At 48.2% G+C, this 21642-nt stretch overlaps 1 protein-coding gene across 3 annotated transcripts in view; it reads left to right on the top strand.

The window, feature by feature from the left end:
* Positions 1 to 4449: 4449 nt before the first annotated feature.
* DLG5 (discs large MAGUK scaffold protein 5) overlaps positions 4450 to 21642 on the top strand; it is a 182799-nt gene continuing 165606 nt past the window's right edge. For all 3 annotated transcript variants that reach the window (XM_049855762.1, XM_049855763.1, XM_049855764.1), the window contains exon 1: positions 4450 to 4790. In XM_049855762.1, coding sequence (XP_049711719.1) covers positions 4487 to 4790 — 304 coding nt within the window. In that variant the 5' untranslated portion in view covers positions 4450 to 4486. The remainder of the gene's footprint in view (positions 4791 to 21642) is intronic.

The following is a 21642-nucleotide window of genomic DNA, read 5'->3' on the forward strand; positions in this document are numbered from 1 at the left end:
CTCATATGTATGCGAAAGGTGGACAATGAATAAAGAAGACCAAAGAATCGGTGTCTTTGAATTATGGTGTTGGCAAAGCATATTGAATATATCATGGGCTGCCAGAAGAATGAACAGATCTGTCTTGGAAGAAGTACAGCCAGAGTGCTCCTTAGAAGTGAAGTTGGTGGGACTCTGTCTCATGTATTTTGGACATGTTATCAGGAGGGACCAGTCCCTGGAGAAGCACATCATGCTTGGTAGGGTAGAGGGTCAGTGAAAAAGAGGAAGACCCTTGATGAGATGGGTTGGCATTGTGGCTGCAACATGGGCTCAAACAGAGCAACAACTGTGAGTATGGTGCAGGCCTGGGCAGTGTTTCGTTCTGCTGTACGTAGGGTTGCTGTGAGTTGGAATTGACCCAGTGGTACCTAACAACAACATGGAAGAGGCTGTTCTCAAGGAGGAGACACCCTCTTTTTCTAAGACCAGAGAAAGGTGGAAAGGTGAGTAAATCTCCAGAAAAATACTTAGGCAGTTGAAGAGTGCGACGATAGTTTGATTTGTCCAATGGGGACACCCATCTTTGTCCTTCATACCTCCCCAATTGTGATGGGGCCCAAAGTAGATAGTGTGGGGGAAGGTGCCTGTCTTAGTGATCTAGTGCTGCTGTAACAGAAATGCCACAAGTGGACGGCTTTAACACACAGAAGTTGATTCTCTCCCAGGTCAGGAGGCTGGAAGTCTGAATTCAGGGCACTGGCTCTAGGGAAAGGGCTTTTTTTTTTTTTTTTTTTTGTGGCTCTGGGAGAAGGTCTTATTCCTTGGTTCCTTGATGATCTTCCTGTGGTGTAGTGTATCTCTTTTCCCACCTCTCTCTACTTGCTTGTTTAATCTCTTTTATATCTCTAAAGAGATTGACTCAGATACACCCTACACTAATCCTTCCATTAACATAACAAAGACAGCCCAATTCCAAATGGGATTGTAACTGAAGGCATAGAATTTAGGACTTACAACATGTATTTCTGGGGGACACAATTCAATCTGTAACAGTGCCCCAAAGGGTGTCAAGTGCTACAGAAATACAAGATCATACCAAGGTCACTGATGAAAGGAATCCTAAAGTAAATGTTTTTATAAAGTAAATTGTCTTCTCTAAACTGTATAATTTGCATAAAATCCTAGAGTTTCTATAAAGAAGGGTTTACTGAAAGTAGTTTCCAGCCTACTGAGAAAGTACTCTTAGCAAATGGGCCTGTTCACTGCTCCCACTAAGACTCACAGGGGAAAAAAAAACATACATGCTCCCCACCATCCTTTCAGGGGTCCTGGGAGACTGTGCCTCCCTCCTGCCCCTTCCTGTCTCGGGCACCCTTTGGATATCTGAGACTTATTCACAGTCAGTTCTAACCATAAACCAAATTCGTGTCTGACTTCTTTCTCCCTATTTCCACTTTCCTCCCACTCCCTACACTTGTAGCTAATCCAGCTGAGAACAGAGGCTCCAGGTGTGTTCTGAAAGGTGGATGCCTTTGAGGATGGTTTAGGCTGTGCACTTGCTGTAAGGGAAGTCAGGGGAACCATCTCTCAGGTGGGGCAGGAGGGGGAGGAGAAGAGAGGGAGCTTGTCTAGAGCCCTGGCAATGTGCAACAGGCGATTTTCCTTCCCCTGAAAACTTGCTCAGGCATAGAAACTGAGACTGAGTAGAAAGGTATATAAACATAACTTAGTTTCATTTTGGAGTCCATTTAGGAGTCCATCTTGGGTTATGGAGGCCTTAAAGAACTTGATGAAAGTCAATATGGTTGGCTGGAAGGCTGGAGGCTTGAGTCCACCCAGAGGCGCCTTGGGAGAAAGGCCTGACAATCTATTCTGAAAAATCAGTCACCGAAAACCACGTGGAGCACAGTTCTACTCTGGCAGACGTGGGGTTGCCATGAGTTGGCGTCCACTCCATGGCAACTGTTAATATTTTTTTAATGGAAGCTTCATCCCAGAAAAATACATAAATGTCCACAAAAAAAGTTTCAGATAAAATCAAAAGCTTCATGGACACCTTCAGGCTTATCCACGGACCCAAGGTTAAGAACACCTGATCTAATAAACTCTCTCTGCCCCATTTTCCTGATGAGAAAAACAAGATCAGCAAGGATAACTGATTTGCCCCACAGCACTGAAGCCCAAAGGTCAAAGGGCAAAGATGTCACCCTGCAGACTAAGGTGTGCCTGACCCAAGCCATGGTATTTTCAGTCGCATCATATGCATGTGAAAGCTGGGCAATGAATAAGGAAGACTGAAGAAGAACTGATGCCTTTGAATTGTGGTGTTGGCGAAGAATATTTAATATACCATGGACTGCCAAAAGAATGAACAAATCTGTCCTAGAAGAAGTACAACCAGAATGCTCCTTAAAGGCAAGGATGGCGAGACTGCATCTTACATACTTTGGACATGTCATCAGGAGGGATCAGTCCCTGGAGAAGGACATCATGCTTGGCAGAGTACGGGGTCAGCGGAAAAGAGGAAGACCCTGAACGAGATGGATTGACACAGCAGCTCCAACAATGAGCTCAAGCATAACAACGACTGTAAGGATGGTGCAGGACCAGGCAGTGTTTCATTCTGTTGTGCATAGGGTCGCTATGAGTCGGAACTGACTGGAAAGCACCTAACAACAACAACAACAGCTGAAGCCCTGGTGACGTAGTGGCTAAGAGCTCGGCTGCTAACCAAAAAGTCTGCAGCCGCTCCATGGAAACCCTATCGGGCAGTTCTATTCTGTCCTAAAAGGTCGCTAGAGTTGGAATCTATCCCACTGCTAGACTTTTGGTGTTTTCTTTCTTTCTTTTTTTTTTTTTTTTGGGATATGCAGCTATTTAGAGGGAAAGTCAAAACCTAAGTGTAAATTCTGACACTCTTGCTCTAAGCACTATATAAAGAGTTTGCATCCATTAAATGAAAGACCACTCCCTGTCAATGAAGCAGTATGCTTAAGAAAACTTTTTTGCTGGACTTGGCAAATGGTGATGGTGGGAGTGATGGTGTTAGTAAAAAAATCACGTGTGTCCCCAGCGTTTGTAAGTGAGAAAAAAAAAAAAAAAAGTGAGACTCACTCTAATACAGACAAGTAGAAGGGGACCTGGAATCCCAGTCTAGAGCAGTGTGGTGGAGGTTACAGACAGCAATCATTTGGGATTCTACCTTTTAAGGAGCTTGTCCTCCAGGCAGGGCATTGCTGCGGTAATGGAAGGCAGAAAATCTTCTGGGGCTTGGAAATCGCAGAGGAGATTCTCAGTGAGATCTTCGGGAACGCAGGTTTCCACAGCCCATTGATTTGGCCCCTCCCGAGGCCAGCTAGACTCTGGGGTGACATCTAAGGGGGAGTGCACCTCTCTCGCGGAAAAGACGAACCATTCCACTAGAAATCCACCTTCTTCCTCGCCCAGCAACATTACTCTCCCCACCCCCACCCCCGCATCCGAACCCCTTTAGACTCCGAGACCAGCCCATCCTAAATAGGGGTGAAGGGTAAGGGAAGAGACCGGGAAAAATCCTGATTAACCGAGTCTCAGTTTAGGGGACTTCACTGGGAAATTCTCTAAAGAGCTTCTTGGAGTGGAGACCTCAGAGATAGGAGGGAGGTCCTAACTGGAGATGTCCCAGTTTAGGGGACTCCCCCCAGTTGTCTCCTGGCTTTACTCTGGAGTTGTCATGTTAGGAGACCCCGCCGAGCGCGCGCGGCGGCCCGCCTCCTCCAAGGGCCGGGAGCGGGGAGGCGGGGACCCCTTTCCTTCGCCCGTCCCCTCGGTCACCGCCTCCTCTGGGGGCAGACCTCACGGGCGCTCGGAGGGACGGCCGGGGGAGGGGAGGGCGCGGAGGCACCGGCTGGCGGCGGCGGCGGCCGGGGGGCCCCGGGGAGCCGGACCGGGACGCAGGGGCCGGGCAGGGCCGAGGCGGCCGCCGAGCCCGGGCCGGGGCCGTCGGGGGCCCTGCAAACGCCTCCCTGGCCACTTTTCCCTGGGAGTTGGAGTCTGTTTCGGGGCCCGGGGTTTCGGGGCGCGTTTTCGCGCGGAGCCGGGGAGGGAGCGCGCGCGGAGGGGGAGGGGAGCATGCCCGGCCGCAGCCCGGCCTCGGGGCGCGCCCCGGCCGCCGTCCCCACCTCCTCCGCCTCCTTCTCCTCCTCCGTCTCCTCCTCCTCCTCTCCCAGTCCCGCCGCCGCCGCAGCCAACATGGCTGCGCTCCTGAGCCCGGGAGGCGGCCGCTGCTGAGCGCCGCTCGGCTCCCCGGGCCGCAGCCGCCCAGGCCCCGGCCCATGGCCCCCGCGGCCTCGCGGCTCCCGGCGCGCTAGGGCTGCAGCCGGCGCTCGCCCGCCCGGCCGGAGGCGCCGCGGGCCCCCTGCGCGCCCCCTGCGCGCCCCCCGCCGCCCTCTGCGCGCCCGCCGCCCGCCGCCCCCCGCCGCCCCCTGCGCGCCCCCCGCCGCCCCCTGCGCGCCCGCCGGCCACCATGGAGCCCCAGCGCCGGGAGCTGCTCGCTCAGTGTCAGCAGAGCCTGGCCCAGGCCATGACGGAGGTGGAAGCCGTGCTCGGGCTGCTGGAGGCCGCGGGCGCGCTGAGCCCCGGCGAGCGGCGGCAGCTGGACGAGGAGGCGGGAGGCGCCAAGGCGGAGCTGCTGCTCAAGCTGCTCCTGGCCAAGGAGCGGGACCACTTCCAGGACCTGCGGGCGGCGCTGGAGAAGACGCAGCCTCACCTGCTGCCCATCCTCTACCTGAACGGCGTGGTCGGGCCGCCGCAGCCCGCCGAGGGCGCGGGTGAGTGTCGGACCCCCGCTCCCGGCCTCTTGCACTTGCCTTCCACGCCTTGTCTCCCCAGCTTCCCAGGTGGAGGGCCACCGATCTACCTGGCGCTGGCCTCGGGTAGAACCTTCCCGCCTTATCCCACCTGCGGGAGGGGGCGATAGGTGGATCCCCGATGCACACCTGGTCCCCCAGTGCCACCGCTCGCTGTGATCAGTGCCCCGCACGGAAGGTCTTGAACCTCCTAGGTGCTACAGAAGCGGGTCCGTCGGAGGCCGCCAGATCCAGCCATCGGGGGACCTCAGACGGATGTCTGTCTGTCTGTCAGCCTCTTTCCTAATCTCTTCACCATCCGCTAGTCCCTGGGGAGCCTGTGCGAGCCTTTGATCAAGTCTGGAAGGCTGGGGAGGCCGGGCTAGGACTGGCGCTCCTGGATTTTGAGCCCTTCCACCCCGTCGCAGGATCACTTGTGCCTTTTCACTCTCCGGCTGTCTCAGCTCCCTTCCTCCCCCAGAGCTGTGGCTGATTGTGCACAATGCCGGCTAGGTTTCTGTGGGCCGGGAAAAGTTGGGGAAGTTGCACTGCACCATGGGAAAATCCTGGTAGTGGCTGCTGCGGCTCAGCTCTCTCCCTGACGGGACTGAGTTGCCTGAGCAGGAAAGGCTGGTGGGCCGGTTCCCTTGCTGGTGTCTTCAGGGCCCCCTGTGTCCTTGGTCTTAGGGGTGACCGTTTGGAGAGTGTGCCCGGCATCCGTGAGGGAGGGTGTGCGTGTGGGGGAGCTGCTGGGAGTTTGCTGCAAGCGAAAGGCTTGGCCTGGCCTAGTTGGGGGGTGTGTAGCCAGCCTCCTAAACGGGGGAGAGAGAGAACTAGCATTTATTAGGCACCTACTGTGTAGCAGGCATCTGCTTTGTCATTTCTTGTTTAATTGTTACTGCCCTATGAACTTTATTAGTTCTACTTTGCTGGAAACTCCGGCTCGGAGTCGTTAAAATGCTCATATTGGGCACCAGGAGTTTTGAATGATGATTTCTTGCTTCATTTAACACATTTGAAGTCAGGGAACAGTGAGTGCCACCTTTTCCAGGTCTTGCCCCTGTTTTACGAGTGAACCAAGAGGGCTGAGAAATTGCCCTTAGCACTTACATGCAGAAGGCTGATCGGACCCATTTATTTGGCTGTTAAAAGCCTCACTTGTTAAGGGAATGATTTTATAAGCTGTTCCTCGTAGCGGCTCTGATGTGTATTGGCCATCCCAACCTCAACTTTTATAACTGAAGGAAACTGACATGCAGAGAGACTAAACTCTCTTGGCCACACAGCAGGCTGTTTCATCGGCAGCCCTTCCGTCTCCAGTTTGGGCTTTCAACTCTTGTATTTCTGTCCCTCCAACCTGCATTCTGCCCGCTCAACTGTGGTTGGCATCTGGGTTGCTGGGCAAACCCAGTTCTCCCCTGGGATGGTGCTTTGAAAGATGCTGAGACTGTCAGATGTGGCCATGGGAGAGGACAGAGGAAGACATCATCAGGGTAATTTTTTCTTTTTAATTGCTCTTATTTATCTGCCTAAAAAAAAAAAAAAAACACACACATATAACGTATAACAAATTATAGCTAACATTGTGGAGAATGGGAATTTTGGAACACTTAATTGTGCTTATGAGAAATCTGTACATGGATAAGAGGCAGCCATTCAAACAGAACAAGGGGATACTGCATGGTTTAAAGCCAGGAGAGCTGTGTGTCAGGGTCATATCCTTTCACCATACCTATTCAATCTGTATGCTGAACAAATAATCTGAGAAGCTGGACTACATAAAGAAGAACGTGGCATCAGGATTGGAGGAAGACTCATTAACAACCTGCGTTACGCAGATGACACAACCTTGCTTGCTGAAAGTGAAGAGGACTTGAAGCCCTTACTAATGAAGATCAAAGACCACAGCCTTCAGTATGGATTACACCTCAACATAAAGAAAACAGAAATCCTCACAACTGGACCAATAAGCAACATCATGATAAACGGAGAAAAGATTGAGGTTGTCAGGGTTTTATTTTACTTGGATTCACAATCAGTACCCGTGGAAGCAGCAGCCGAGAAATCAAAAGACACATTGCATTGGGCAAACCAGCTGCAAAAGACCTCTTTAAAGTGATGAAAAGCAAAGCTGTCACCTTGAGGACTAAGGTGCGTCTGACCCAAGCCATGGTGTTTTCAATTGCCTCAGATGCACGCGAAAGCTGGACAGTGAATAAGGAAGACCAGAGAAGAACTGATGCCTTTGAATTGTGGTGTTGGCGAAGAATACTGAATTGAATATACCGTGAACTGCCAAAAGAATGACCAAATCTGTCTTGGAAGAAGTACAGCCAGCATGCTCCTTAGAAGCGAGGATGATGAGACTTCGTCTCATATACTTCAGAAATGTTACCAGGAGGGATAAGTCCCTAGAGAAGGACATCATGCTTGGTGAAGCAGAGGGTCAGCGAAAAAGGAGAAGACCCTTGATGAGATGGACTGATACAGTGGCTACAACAGTGGGCTCAACCATAGCAACAATTGTGAGGATGGGGCAGGACTGGGCAGTGTTTCGCTCTGTTGTGCGCAGGGTTACTATGAGTCAGAACCAACTCCACGCCGGCACCTAACAACAGTAACATCTGTCTGCCTACCTATTTATAACCCCTGAGTGATGTAGTTTGTGCTCAGCTACTAACCCAAAGGTTGGCAGTTCGAACCCATCTAGGGGTGCCATGGGAGAAAGACCTGGTGATCTGCTTTCGTTAAGATTACAGCCAAGAAAACCCTATGGATCAGTGTGTAACACGTGGGGTCGCCATGAGTCGGCATTGACTTGATGGCAGTGGGTTTTTTGGTTCAATCTATCATTTTATGTATCTGTCTATCTATTTTTGAAGGAGGAAGTTTATCAGAGACCTATTTCCAGAACGCTTTCAGAGGAAGAATAGAAGTTAGAGTGCAGAATGGAAAACCTCCTTGGAATGTGTATGGATCCGCGCTAGTTTTAACCACTGCAAATCCGTGAATAAATTGCCATTAACAAGGTCCCATCTTTCCATGCCTGGTGGGGAAAGTGGGGCCTTCCTGGGTCAGAGTTCTAGGAACTAGTCCTGACCTTTAAGAAAAGGATGGAATAGGGTCTGGATTTTATCCCCTGGGGCAGTGAGTTCAGATCCTAGTTTTACCACAGTGCAGTTTTCTGGCTTCACAGAGGGTTATGAAATCCTCAGAAAGGTAATTTTCAAGGTGAAGTTAAGTCAATTTTAGTTAATGCATTAAAAAAAAAAAAAATTAGAATAGAATTCACTATGTCAGGATGCCACCTAGAGGTTCTAGGGGAGGGAGTGGCGTGGTGTGAAGGTTAGTAGTAGAGTTTTGGGTGCTTGTAAAGTTTGAATGGTTGTGCAGTGGTTTTCCAACTTTTTTTCCCTTTAGCCAGGGAACCCTACTTTCGGGCAAAAGCTCAGTGCATAAACGAGCTTCTCTGGTTGAAGAGGTGGAGGCTCCTGCCTTGTCCTCAGGAGCCAAAGTCAAGGAAACCCAGTACTGCCTTCTGCCTCATTCCTCTCCCCAGCAGTGTCTGCTCTGCACGTGGGTCCGCATCTCTTAGTGTGAGCTGGCCTCGGTACAAGACCCTTGTGGGATCTCGAGAGAAGAACCAGCTTGCTTCCCCAGGATCCATCTTAGCAAGAGTAGGCCTCTGTCTTAACCATCCCTTCACATTGGAGGTGCCGTCATTGCCCAGTTAGGGTCCCCCTTGGTGGATTGCACACCTGTGTGGGCTCCTGGACTGCAGTGCCCAGTCCCCTGGAAGTCTGTGGTGCCCCAGGCCAAGGATGGCTGGCAGCCTGCCCATGGAGCCTGGAACCAGAAGGAAACTGGGGAGAACACGTGACCTAGGTGTTGGGCAGGTAGGTAAACCAAATCCATCTGGGCAGCTCCTGCTCAGTGAGGTCCCCAGACATTTATAGACCACCGTGCTCAGCTCCTGGGGGTGTAGAATGGAGTAAGAAACATCAGTGTTGTTGGTTTATTTTGGGGGTGGGGTGGGGTGGGTGGGGACCCCTGTTCCAGGATTGATACTGTGTTGCCGTTAAGCATTTTGTGTCTTCTGATGCATGTTCATATCTGGCTTAATTCTTCTGGCAACCCTAGTGAGATGGGCTAGGTCCCTGGGTGGCACACATGGTTTGTGCTTGAATACTAACCGAAAGGTAGGCAGTTCAGAACCACCCAGCAGCAATGTGGAAGAAAGGCCTGGCAATCTGTTTCTGTAAAGATTATCGCCAAGATTACCCTGTAGAGCTCAGTTCTACTATGTAACACATGGAGTCGGCATGAGTTGGAATCGACTCAGTGGCAACGGCTTTGGTTTTGGGTTAGTGTCTTAGTTATCTAATGCTACTCTAACAGAAATACCACAGGTGGATGGCTTTAACAAAGAGAAATTTATTCTTTCACAGTCTAGTAGGCTACAAGCCCAAATTCAGGGTGCCAGCTCCAGGGGAAGGCTTTCTCTGTCTGTTGGCTCTGGAGGAAGGTCCTTGTCATCAATCTTCCCCTGGTTGAGGAGCTTCTCAGCCCAGAGACCCTGGGTCTAAAGAACATGCTGTTCGCCTGGCTCTTGTTTCTTGGTTGTATGAGGTCCCCCTGTCTCTCTGCTCATTTTTCTCTTTTATGTCTCAAAAGAGATTGGCTTAAATCACAATCTAATCTTGTGGATTGATTTCTCACCTCATTAACAGAGCTGCCTCTAATCCCATCTCATTAACATCGTAGAGATAGGATTTCAACTCACAGGAAAATCACACCAGATGACAAAATGGTGGACAATCACACAATACTGGGAATCATGGTCTAGCCAAATTGATATGCATATTTTTGAGGGACACAATTCAATCCATGACAGTTAGCGAGATGAGTGTTGTTCAGTATCTGCATTACATTGGGTTCTGGGCTCTTACCTGAAAGATGGGAAGTCCTGCCAGCTGTCAAGGGCAGAAAGGTATCAGAGTTCAGGCTTAAATCTGGGGCTAAGCCTAGCGCTACTCATTCCTTGTCTGGGGCGGTCTGTCCTCTTAGCTGGTTAGACCCTCCCGCTACAATTTCAGGTCACATCTTGATGTTGGGAACTCTGGGGTTGTGTAGCCTCTCCTTGTCCCGATGCATGGATCTGTAGGGAAGAAGTGGTCACCTTTGTCCCAGCTGGCAGTAGGGAGAGGAGAGAACTCTTGGCTTGAGTCTAGTGGTTTTTTCACAGTTGGACCAGAATCTTTTGTGGCACCAGAACCCATGCTGCCTTTTGTTTTTTCTCTTCGATTCTGTTAATAACGTCTGGGTTTTCTTACTTGAAGATCTTAACTCCCTGCCTGTGGAGCAGGGGCCTTTTCCTGGCATGAACCTCGGTGTCTTTATCTGTAAAATGGGGCTAAGAGTGCTTGGCTGCCTGCCTCAGAGTTACCAGGAGGGCGTCATGTGACTGGGAGAGTACGTAAGTGCCTGGTCCTGGGCTTGACCTGGATGGGGCTGGGGTGGAAACGGAGACAGAACTGTGTAAGATCTAATTCCAGACCCCAGCTTGCCACCTAGTTGGGGGAATGAGACTCTCAGGAGAGGGTACCATTATGAGGCGGATCATTTGAGTGGCACAGATGAAAGCAGGCCTTTTCCTTGTTTTAAAAACTCTGTATGCTACATAAGGAGCCCTGGTGGCACAGTGGTTAAGTGCTTGGCTGCTAACTGAAAGGTCAGTGGTTCAAACCCACCAGCTGCTCTATGGGAGAAAGATGTGGCAGTCTGCTTCCATAAAGATTAACAATCTTGAAAGGGCCACATAAGCCAGAGACTCCATCAGCCTGAGACCAGAAGAACTAGATGGTGCCCGGTTACCACCAATGACTGCCCTGACGGGGAACACCACAGAGAATCCCTGATGGAGCAGGAGAAAAGTGGGATGAAGAACTCAAATATAGGGTGGAGAGGAGGAGTGTGCTCTCACATTGCAGGGAGAGCAACTAGGGTCACATAACAATGTGTGTGTAAGTTTTTGAATGAGAAACTGACTTGAATTGTAAACTTTCATTTAAAGCACAATTTAAAAAAAGGGGGGGGGGAAAAAGATTAACAATCTTGGAAACCCTACGGGGCAGTTCTGATCTGTCCTGCAGGGTCACTATGAGTTGGAATCAACTCAGTGGCACTGGGTTTTGTTTGGTATACTACATACTTTACCCAGACACTCTTATTCATACCCATTGGCTCTAATTACTGTTTAAATGTGGAGAGTACCCCAAACCATTTCACCCCTAGGCCTCCCTTCTGAGGCAGAAAGGCAGAACTTGGTGACTGCTCACTGGACTTCTCTCCTGGTGTGCTCAGAGCTGAATATTTTCTTCTCTTTCTTCGCCTTCTGCCCCCTTCCCTGGGCCTCCTGTCTAGCTTCCTAGCAGCTGGCTGACCTGGCCTTTCCAAAGTGAAGGGAGTGGAGATAGCAGCATCTGTTGAAAGCCGCGGAAGGCTCATGGAGGCCCTGGGACTTGAGCTGGGTGTTGAGGGGGAGCTGAATGCGCAGAGCGAGAGAGGAAAGACGTTTTAGGCCCTAGCACAGCCAGAGCTGAGGCCAAGTGGCCGAGGGGAGCAGTGTGTTTTTGGGGTGCAGTCATTAGACCAGTCTGAGGAGAACAGAGGGTTTGCATTTGCTCTGGGTGGAAGGAAGGTGGGGTTGGAGTGGAGGACCGCAAGGCTGCACTGAGGGAGGGGCTTAGCTGTTACTTGGCATTTTAGCAGTATGTACTGTTGGAAGTTCAAGTTGGAAAATTATTATTGTTTTTTTTATTGTGCTTTAGGTGAAAGTTTACAGCTCAAGTTAATTTCTCATGCAAAAATTTATACACGTATTGTTTTGTGACTTCAGCTGCAATTCCCACAATGTGACAGCATACTTCCCCTTTCCACCCCTGGTTCCCTGTGTCCATTCGACCAGCTCCTGTCCCTTCCTGCCTTCTCATCCTGCTCTCAGACCAGAGCCGCCCATTTGGTCTCGTGTCCCGTAGTGGGGCAGTGGATCTGATTGAAGTAAGGAGCAGGCCTCACGTGTGTTGTGTTTGTTTGCTAGTCCTGTCTAATCTTTTTCCAAAGGGTGGGCTTCGGGAATGGTTTCAGTTCTGGGTTAAAACTACGTCTGGGGGCCATAGTTTTGGGGATGGAAAATTCTTCTTCTTTTTTTAAGGAAATAAATCTGCCAGGCTTTTTCAGCAGGATAAGTGCAGGTGGGCTGCTGATTATCGGGTGTGGGTTATTTATTATTCAGAGGAGGTTACCTAGGAGCCCTGGTGGTGCAGTGGCTAAGAGCTGTGGCCTCTAACCAAAAGGTCAGCAGTTCGAATACACCAGCCGCTCCTTGGAAACCCTGTGGGGCGGTTCTGCCCGGTCCTATAGGGTCACCATGAGTCGGAATTGACAGCACCAGGTTTGGTTTTTTGGCTTTAGAGGTTACCTGGGCCTTTTGTTCTAGCTCTCTCTTCTTTGGGTACAGCCACATTTTCTTTATTCCGGAGGGTCAGCAGGGGAAGGGTCAGCAGTAAAAGGTCCAACTATTATAGTTTTCCTTTTGGTTCTTTTAACTGTGCTGTTTGAGAGGAATGGGTGGAGGAACTTGACAGCAAGGGCTGAGAAGAGGTTTCCTAGTGAAGGGTGGATTTTATTTAGCCTTGTGTGTTTTCTTTCAAAAGTTCCTTGGTATGCAAATGGCTAAAACACGTGGCTGCTAACTGAAAGGTTGGAGGTTTGAGTCCACCCGGAGGCTTCTCAGAAGAAAGGCCTGTTGAAGGCAGTCTGCTTCTGAAAAATCAGCCGCCGAAAGCCCCATAGAGCACAGTTCTGCTCTGACACACGTGGGCTTTGCCATGAGCTGAAGTTGACTTGATGACAGTTGGTTTTGTTTTGATTTTAATATTCACTCAGGACACCTTCATTCTTAGCGACAGAAACTTAGCTCAGGCTGGCTTAGGCAGAAAAGAGAGATTTATTGACTTATGTTACATTTGGGATGGCTGACCCCTGAGTGCTACAGGCTTTTCCCCTGGGCCTGGTGCGTGGCCTTATGCTCTGAGGTCTGGGCTTCCCTCCTCACAGCCGCTGACCTGAGAATAAGGGAGCTCTATCCCATCCGCTCCAGGCAGTGAAGTCTTCTGGGGTATTCTGATTGGTCTGGCTAGGGTTGTGTGTCTACCTGAGGCCAGCTTTTTGCAGTGAGACCAATCATTACGGTGGGGTGATGGGATGCGGTGATGGGCAGCCCGGGACAGTACTGCATGGATTTTTAGAGTAGGGCAGAAGCAGTTCTCCAGAAGAAGAAAAGCGGAAGGGATATTGAGCAGGCAAAGACAGCAGATGAATGTCCATTACACGTGGCCCCATCTTTGTGTGGTAACGCAGTCAGCAGATGAGGCCATTACAGGGGTGGAGTGGTGGGAAGAGGGGGTGGTGGTCAGGCCTTACAAAGTTTTAGACCTAGAGCAAGGCAGTTAGCCTCTCTGAGTTTGTCTCCTACTCTGCAAAACAATTACAGGCATACTTCATTTTGTTGTGCTTTGCTTTATTGCAGGGCCCCGGTGGTGCAGTGCTTAAGAGATTGGCTGCTGACCAAAAGGTTGGCAGTTCGAATCTACCAGCTGCTCCTTGGAAATCCTATGGGGCAGTTCCACTCTGTCTTATGGGGTTGCTATGAGTAGGAATTGACTCGATAAAGCAATGAGTGTTGCTTTATTACGCTTCGCAGATACAGTATTTTTTACAAAATGAAGGTTGGTGGCAACCCTGCGTCTACCAAGTCTATCGGTGCCATTTGTCCAACAGCATGTGCTCATTTCATGTCTCTGTGTCACATTTTGGTAACTTTCACAATATTTCACACTTTTTCATGATTATATCTGTTACGGTGATCTGTGATGTTACGAAGTGCCACGAGCCCTGCCCATATAAGATGGCAAACTTAATTGGTAAATGTTCTCTGTGTTCTGACTGCCCCACTGAACAGCCGTTCCCCCGTCTCTCTCCCTCTCCTTGGACCTTCCTATTCCCTGAGGCATGATGATATTCAAATTAGGCCAGTTAATAACTGTACAGGGGCCTTTAAATATTCAAGTGAAAGGAAGAGTTGCATGTCAAAAGCTAGAAATGACTAAGCTTAGTGAAGAAGGCATGTTGAAAGCTGAGATAGGCCAAATCCTAGGCCTCTTGCACCAGACAGTCAGCTAAGCTGTGAATGCAAAGGAAAAGTTCTTGCAAAGTACTACTCCAGTGAACACATGGGTAATAAGAAAGCAAAACAGTCTTATTGCTAGTATGGAGAAAGTTTTACTTGTCTCAATCCATGATCAGACCAGCCACAAGATTCCCTTAAACCAAAGCCTCCTCCAGAGCAAGGCCTGAAGGCTGAGAGAAGTGAGGAAGCTGCAGAAGAAAGGTTTGAAGCTAGCAGTGGTTGATGGACGAGGTTTGAGGAAAGAAGCCATCTCCATAACATGGAAGTGCAGGGCGAAGCGGCAAGTGCTGCTGTAGAGCTGCAGCAGGTTATCCAGGAGATCCAGCTAAGGAAATTGGTGAAGGCGGCTGCACTAAACAGCGGATTTTCAGTGTAGAAGAAACAGCCTTACATTGGAAGAAGATACTGTCTGGGACTTTCATAGCTAGAGAGGAGAAGTCAGTGCCTGCCTTCAGAGCTTCAAAGGACAGGCTGACTCCCCTGTTAGGGGCTAATGCAGCTGGTGACTTTAAGTTGAAGCCAGTGCTCATTTACCATTCTGAAAATCCTAGGGCTCTCAAGAATTATGCCAAATCTATTCTGCCTGGGTTCTATAAATGGAACAACAAAGCTGGATGACAGCACATCTGTTTACAACATAGTTTGCTGAATATTTTAAGCCCACTGTTGAGACCTACTGCTCAGAAAAAAAGATTCCTTTCAAAATATTACCGCTCATTGACAATGCACCTCATCGCCCAAGAGCTCCGATGGAGATGTATAAGGAGATTAATGTTGTTTTCATGCCTGCTCTTTTTTTTTTTTTTAACATGACATCCATTCTGCAGCCATGGATCAAGGAGTAATTTTGACTTTCAAGTCTTATTATTTAACAGTACATTTTGTATGATTATAGCTGCCAAAAAAAGTGATTTCTCTGATGGTTCTGGACGAAGTAAATTGAAAACCTTCTGGAAAGGATTCACCATTCTAAATGCCATTAAGAACATTGATGATTCATGGGAGGAGGTCAAAATATCAACATTAACAGGAGTTTGGAAGAAGTTAGTTCCAACCCTCATGGATGACTTTGAGGGGTTGAAGTCTTCAGTGGAGGAAGTAACTACAGATGTGGTGGAAACAGCAAGAGAACTAGAATTAGACGTGGAGCCTGAAGATGTGACTGAATTGTCACAATCTCCTGCGAAAACTTTTGACTGATGAGGAGTTGCTTGTTGAGCGGAGAAAGTGGTTTCTTGAGATGGAACCTACTCCTGGAGAAGATGCTGTGAACGTTGCTGAAATGACAAGAAGGGATCTAGAATATCACATTAGCTTAGTAGAACAGGGGGAGGGTCTGAGAGGATTGACTCCAATTTTGAAAGAAGTTCTATTGTGGGTAAAATGCTATCAAACAGCATCACATGCTATAGAGAAATCTTTCATGAAAGGAAGAGTCAGTCAATGCGGCATAATTCATTGTTGTCTCATTTTAAGAAATTGCCACAGCCACCCTAATCTTTAGCAGACACCACCCTGATCAGTCAGCAGCCATAAGCATTGAGGCAAGACCTTCCACCAACAAAAAGAATTATGACTCACTGAAAGCTCAGACGATGGTTAGCATTTTTTAAGAGCCAAGTATTTTTTAATTAAGATATGTACCTTGTTTATTTTAGATATAATGCTGTTGCACACTTAATATACTACAGTGCAGTATAAACAGAACTTTTGTATGCACTGGGAAACCAAAAAATTCGTGACTTGCTTTGTTAAGATAGTTGCTTTATTGCGGTAGCCTAGAACCGAACCTGCAATATCTCTGAGGTAGGCCTCAAGAGCAGTAACTGCTTCACTAGGCCGTTTGACAATCAGTTGTAAACAAAAAGGAGGGGCGCTTTGTTAGTGTGGTTAACAGCATGGCATAAACGTGGCAGGGGTGACTGGAAAGAGCATGGCCTTAAAAGCAGAGCGCTTGGGTTCTCCGGATATCCCAGAGGGTTATCGTGAAGATCATAATATGTAAGTGCTTCTTCTAAACTATTGTGAGTAGATGTCAGATGTCAGGTGTCATGCTCACTGTGGCTGTAGGTCACTAGGAGTAGAATATAATGTCTGTGAGATTTTTGTCTGCCAGATTCACTGCTATACTCTTAATGCCTAGAATAGCACTTGGCCCAAGGTGGATGTTCAGTAAATATTTGTTGAATGGATGGATAGTCAGCTGTGTGTACAATGAGTTGTGTGTCCCCAGATCCTCTTCAGAAATATACACGGATTCCCACATGGTAACTTAAAAGTGGCAGGAAGGCTGTGGGAGAGGAGGAAGGCTGAGTAAGTCGCAGAGGCACACGCGGATGTCACCACCCCCAGTATGTCTGTGACGGAAGCAGGTGGTATGACACTGGTGTCTAAATTCTCCAAGGTCACCCATCAGGTTACCGGCAGTGTGAGGCTGGGTGCCAGGAGCCATGTGGAGCACCCACATTGCCTGTTTAGGTTTGAAGAGACTTTTCCTTTTTACACTGAGAATTTGAATGTCAGCTTGGTGCCTTGAAAAAGAGCCCCGGGTGGGGACCTAGCCCCAACTGTGCAACATCTTGACCTTGGACAAGCTCTAAATTAACTTAGTCTTGGGTTTTTTCATTTCCACAGTAAAAATAGAAGAGGTTTAACATTTACTGGGGACTGCTCAGTCTGGCGGGTTCTCAGCATTGCCAGGGTGACATGTGATCCAAAGAATCATGGCAATTGGATTGGTCTAGATTTCTGAGGCCCCTTCTGGCTCTGCACCAAGATTACTATTATCCAATGTCGTGTTAGTGTTGAGTGATTTTCGATGCTCTGTTTTTCTATTTCTTTGGGAATTAAGCAGAGTAGGAGAAATATTTCTTCTCAGTTTTTTGTCCCATTCCCTTCCAGCTGTCTGCACCTTCTGCAGGCCAGTGGGAGGGGCTCTTCAGGAGTTCCCAGAATCCTGGAAGATGTGAGCCACAGAGGCAGCAGGCATAGAACGAGGGGCTGAGCTGTGTATCCGCCTGTGAGGTGGGGATGCTGAGTACGTTCAGCAGGGAAGAATTGTAAATGGAATTGAGCTGGGGGAATTGGATCTTTTTTTCCCACTTTTTTTCCGGGGACAGATTGTCCCTGAATTGTGTATCTCCATGGATCTTTTTGAGACAAATTTCCACTAAAGTGCAGCAGAAACATTTTAAACTAAACAGACGTGTTTGGAGTGTCCCATGTTGGTGCTCCAACCCTCCAAAATCTTGTGTAGATAATTGCAAGTCGACTGTTGACCTAGACGTTCATCTAACGCTAGAGGTCATAACTCAACTGCTTTGAGTTTTGGTTAAGGAAATCCATACTGCCTGTAGGACCGTAGCTCAAGGCTGGAGTCTTCTTTCCTTTTTTCGTTTAAACATTGTGTATTTTTATTTTTTGTTTTTCCAAACATATTTTGCAAAGCACTTTGGACTTTAAAGAAAGATTTTAACTTCGATAGTCACGTGTGGGTCTTTTGAGGCCATAAATTGTTAACCAGCACAATCACTGTGGCTTTCATATCTGGTAGCCAGGGGATGTTCACAGATTTCCTTGGTGTTTCCAGTACGACATCTTCAACCCCCAAAGGCGTTCAAGTACAGTCATGCACCGCATAATGTCTGTTCGGGCAACGTCCAGCCGCATGTATGTCCGTGATTTCGTAAGATTACAATAGAGTTCAGAAATCCTGATCGGAGAACAGCACGTAGTAGATGCAACTGAATGTAGCGAACGCAACAGCTTCCCGCATCCAACAGGTGTATTTCACGTCTCTTGTATACAGAGTGATTGTGCTGTCAGGCATATAATGGTATAGCACATATACAACCTATAATACGTATATCTTGATAGGCATAGTCAACATCTGTGTTACTGGGTTATGTATGGACTGTACTGTACTTTCTATCATTATTTTAATGGAAACTTTCCCTACTTACAAATAAATAGTTTACCATATGTCTTAGTCATCTAGTGCTGCTATAACAGAAATACCACAAGTGGATGGCTTTTACAAAGAGAAGTTTCTTCTTTCACAGGCCAGTAGGCTAGAAATCGGAATTCAGGGCACCAGCTCCAGGGGAGGTCTTTCTCTCTCTGTTGGCTCTGGGGGAAGATCCTTGTTATCAGCCTTCCCTTGGTCTGGGAGCATCTCGGCACAGTCACCTCAGGTCCAAAGGGCACACTCTGTTCCTGGCACCGCTTTCTTGGTGGTTTGAGGTCCCCGTGTCTCTTTGCTTGCTTCTCTCTTTTATATTTCAAAAGAGATTGGCTTTAGACACTATCTGATCTTGTAGATCTCACGAACATAACTGCCACTAATCCATCTCATTACATCATAATGATAGGATTTACAACACATAGGGAAATCACATCAGATGACAAAATGGTAGATAAGCATACAATACTGGGAATCATGACCTAGCCAAGTTGACAGATATTTTGGGGGGATACAGTTCAATCCATGACATTCCACCCTTTGGCTCCCCAAAGTTCACATCCTTGTTACATGTAAAACATATTACCCCATCATATCATAGCATCATATCTTAGGGTCGCTATGAGTCGGAATTGACTCAACGGCAGTGGGTTTTTTTGGGTTTATCATAGCAAAAGTCTTAAATCAACTCCAAGATCCCAAAATTCTTCTTCATCCTTGAAGTCTAGAATACAAGTTATCTGCTTCCAAAGTACTATGGCAGAACAGGCACAAGCTAGACATTTCCATTACAAATGAGAGAAATTGAAGGGAAAGAAGGCATAACAGGCACCAAACAAGCTAGCAGAACACATTACATTAGTCCTCAAGGCTTGAAAATAATCCTCTGTTCTCTGAGGCCATTTACACAATGGCCTTGCCCTCCAGACTCTAAGTATTAGCTACACTCTCCAGATTCTGAGTGGAGGCCCCTTGGCCCTGGACTTCAGCTCCATCTTCCAGGCCCACTGGGACAGCAACTCTGCGCCCTCGGCTTTAGGTGCACCATTCTCCTAGTCCATCTGAGTGGTGACTCCACCCTTAGAAACACCAGAGGCCATGGCTCCACCTTTTGAAACCCCAGAGGTCGAGGCCATACCTTTTGAGACTGAGGGAGCTCGGCTTCCTGTGTTCCTTGGCCCCTTGGCCCCTCAGGCCTCACACCCACATCTGCCCTGGTGGAGCAAGTGTTCCAAAACTTGGTAGCTCAACCGATAAGTGCCTGAAGGCACCCCACTCCACCAGGAAGCCTCCTGCACATAGACACTCAGCTCTTTCGCTCCATGGGTCACCTCCAGCGCTGTGTGGCGCTGGTGTCCTGGTTCTGCTGCACCTGGTCCTCTACTGCTGTTTCTCACCATCTGTGCCTTCTCCAGTGTTAACAGTTCTCCTGACTTCTGAGTCTTCAATCCGTTCACAATTTCAAAACCGCGTGCACATTTTAGGTATTTGTTAGAGCAGCACCCCACCCTCAGTACCAAATTCTGTCTTAGTTCTCTAGTGCTGCTATAACAGAAATATCACAGGTGGATGGCTTTAACAAAGGGAAGTTTATTCTCTCACAGGCCAGCAGACTGGAAGTCCGAATTCAGGGTGCCAGCTCCAGGGGACTGCTTTCTTTCTCTGTTGGCTCTGGAGGAAGGTTCTTGTCATCAGTCTTCCCTTGGTCTGGGAGCATCTAAGCACAGGAGCCTCAGGTCCAAAGGACACACTCTGCTCCCAGCACTGCTTTCTTGGTGGTGTGAGGTCCCCATGTTTCCCTGCTTGCTTCTCTCTTTTATATTTCAGAAGAGATTGGCTTAAGACACTATCCAGTCTTGTAGATCTCATCAATATAACTGCCACTAATCCATCTCATTTCATCATAGTGATAGGGTTTACAACACATAGAGAAATCACATCAGATGACAGAATGGTAGACAGTCATACAATACTGGGAATCATGACCTAGCCAAGCTGACAGATACTTTGGGGGAACACAGTTCAGTCCAGCACACTGTCTAACAGTGTATGCTTTGACTCGTAGGCAGTAGCACCCAGTCTTATGTATCATACATCTCTTGAGTGTTATAATGTTATGTCTCTGTTTAATTTTCTTTCAAAAATATTGCCGTGAAGTATATCATGGCTGCCAAATAACAGCAAAGCCAGCGCTGTTATAGCAGCAGCAAGAGGCAAAGGAGAAATACCGATTTGGAAGTGCAGCAAAAGGTGTTAAACAACATGAAGGTGGAAAATCAGTGAGTGCTATTGCTAACGGTTTAGGCATGTGCATACAACGTCCAGTTCACATGACTGTAGTATTTCTTAACCCATTCAGGGTTGGTTTGGTTTTTCGATCTTGAATCCAGGGTAACTGGCTATGAAGATTTTCTTTCAAAAGACCTAGATCAGCATTTCCCGAGGAAACATTCTCTAAACATGCGTTGGTGTGACATTGGTGGTATAACTTGATAAAAGGGCTCTGTGGTCAAATAACTTTGGGCAGCGCTCCTTTGACCAGGCTACCTGGCTTTCTTTACTGCGGGACTCTGCAGAATACCAATAGACCAGCGTGCTTTGGGACTTCACTAGGATGGGTTCTTCATTGCAGCATTTCCCCAATTTTTTTGACCACAAAATCCTTTTTCACGAGCATCTTGCACCGTCATTGTTATGAGGAATGCACTTTTGGGAAACTTCAGCATCAGTGTGTGGAACCGGAATATCAATGCATACCCTTACTTATAGCTTTTTTTCTCTAGCTTTCTCACTTGGAGCACCAAAACCTTAGACTTTCTCTTTCTTCTAAATCCTGATATCAGCTGAAATAATCACATATCATTTTGGGGCCAGTATCCATCATTTTTAAGATGTGTGACCTTGGGCAAGGTACGTAACCGCCCTGGGCCTGTTTCCATGATGTGGCTGGACAGGAATGAAGTCTTTGAGATGGTTAACCTCTTTCAGTCTCTGGGACTGAGTAAGCAGGACTGGGCTTTGATCCACAGTTAAGGTTTCCGGGGGGACCTGTCCTGGTTGTTTGGTGATTGTGGGTCCGGGGCTGCTTAACTGTTCTGTGAGTCTTTCCTAAGCCCCGAGGTGGGGCTGGTGTGGAGAGCAGGGAAAATGGTGATCTCTGTCCTCAGTGTGTTGTGTTACTTCTGGGAAGAGGGGGGACATGGATGAATGACCCAGGTGGCCTGAGCATCACTGGCGGGTTTGGAGCCGAGGAGAAAGGGCACAGGATAAGACATAGTGTCCTGATCCCAGTCTTGGGGACCCCACAGATTGGAGTTTAAATCTTGGTGCTTCCATTTAAAGCTGTGTGACTTCTGCAAGTCACTTAACCTTCCTGGGCTTTCTTTCTTCATCAGTAAAAGAGGGGATAAAAGTATCTCCTAAGGACTTTGATGAGATGATTTATATAAGTCGTGTAGCACCCTGCCTGGCAAGGGCAGTGGCTGCTGCTGCTTCAGCTGTTGGGTGTGAATTGTCCTTGAGTGGAAAGCTGCTGCCCTGTTTGGGCTTGTCACCAGGAGGCATCTAAGGGCTCAGGCCTTACTTGGAGTGAAAGAATGAGATGCCCACAGGAGAAGTCTGGA

Source organism: Elephas maximus, chromosome 16 (assembly GCF_024166365.1).
Source record: "Elephas maximus indicus isolate mEleMax1 chromosome 16, mEleMax1 primary haplotype, whole genome shotgun sequence".
Classification (NCBI taxonomy): Eukaryota; Metazoa; Chordata; class Mammalia; order Proboscidea; family Elephantidae; genus Elephas; species Elephas maximus.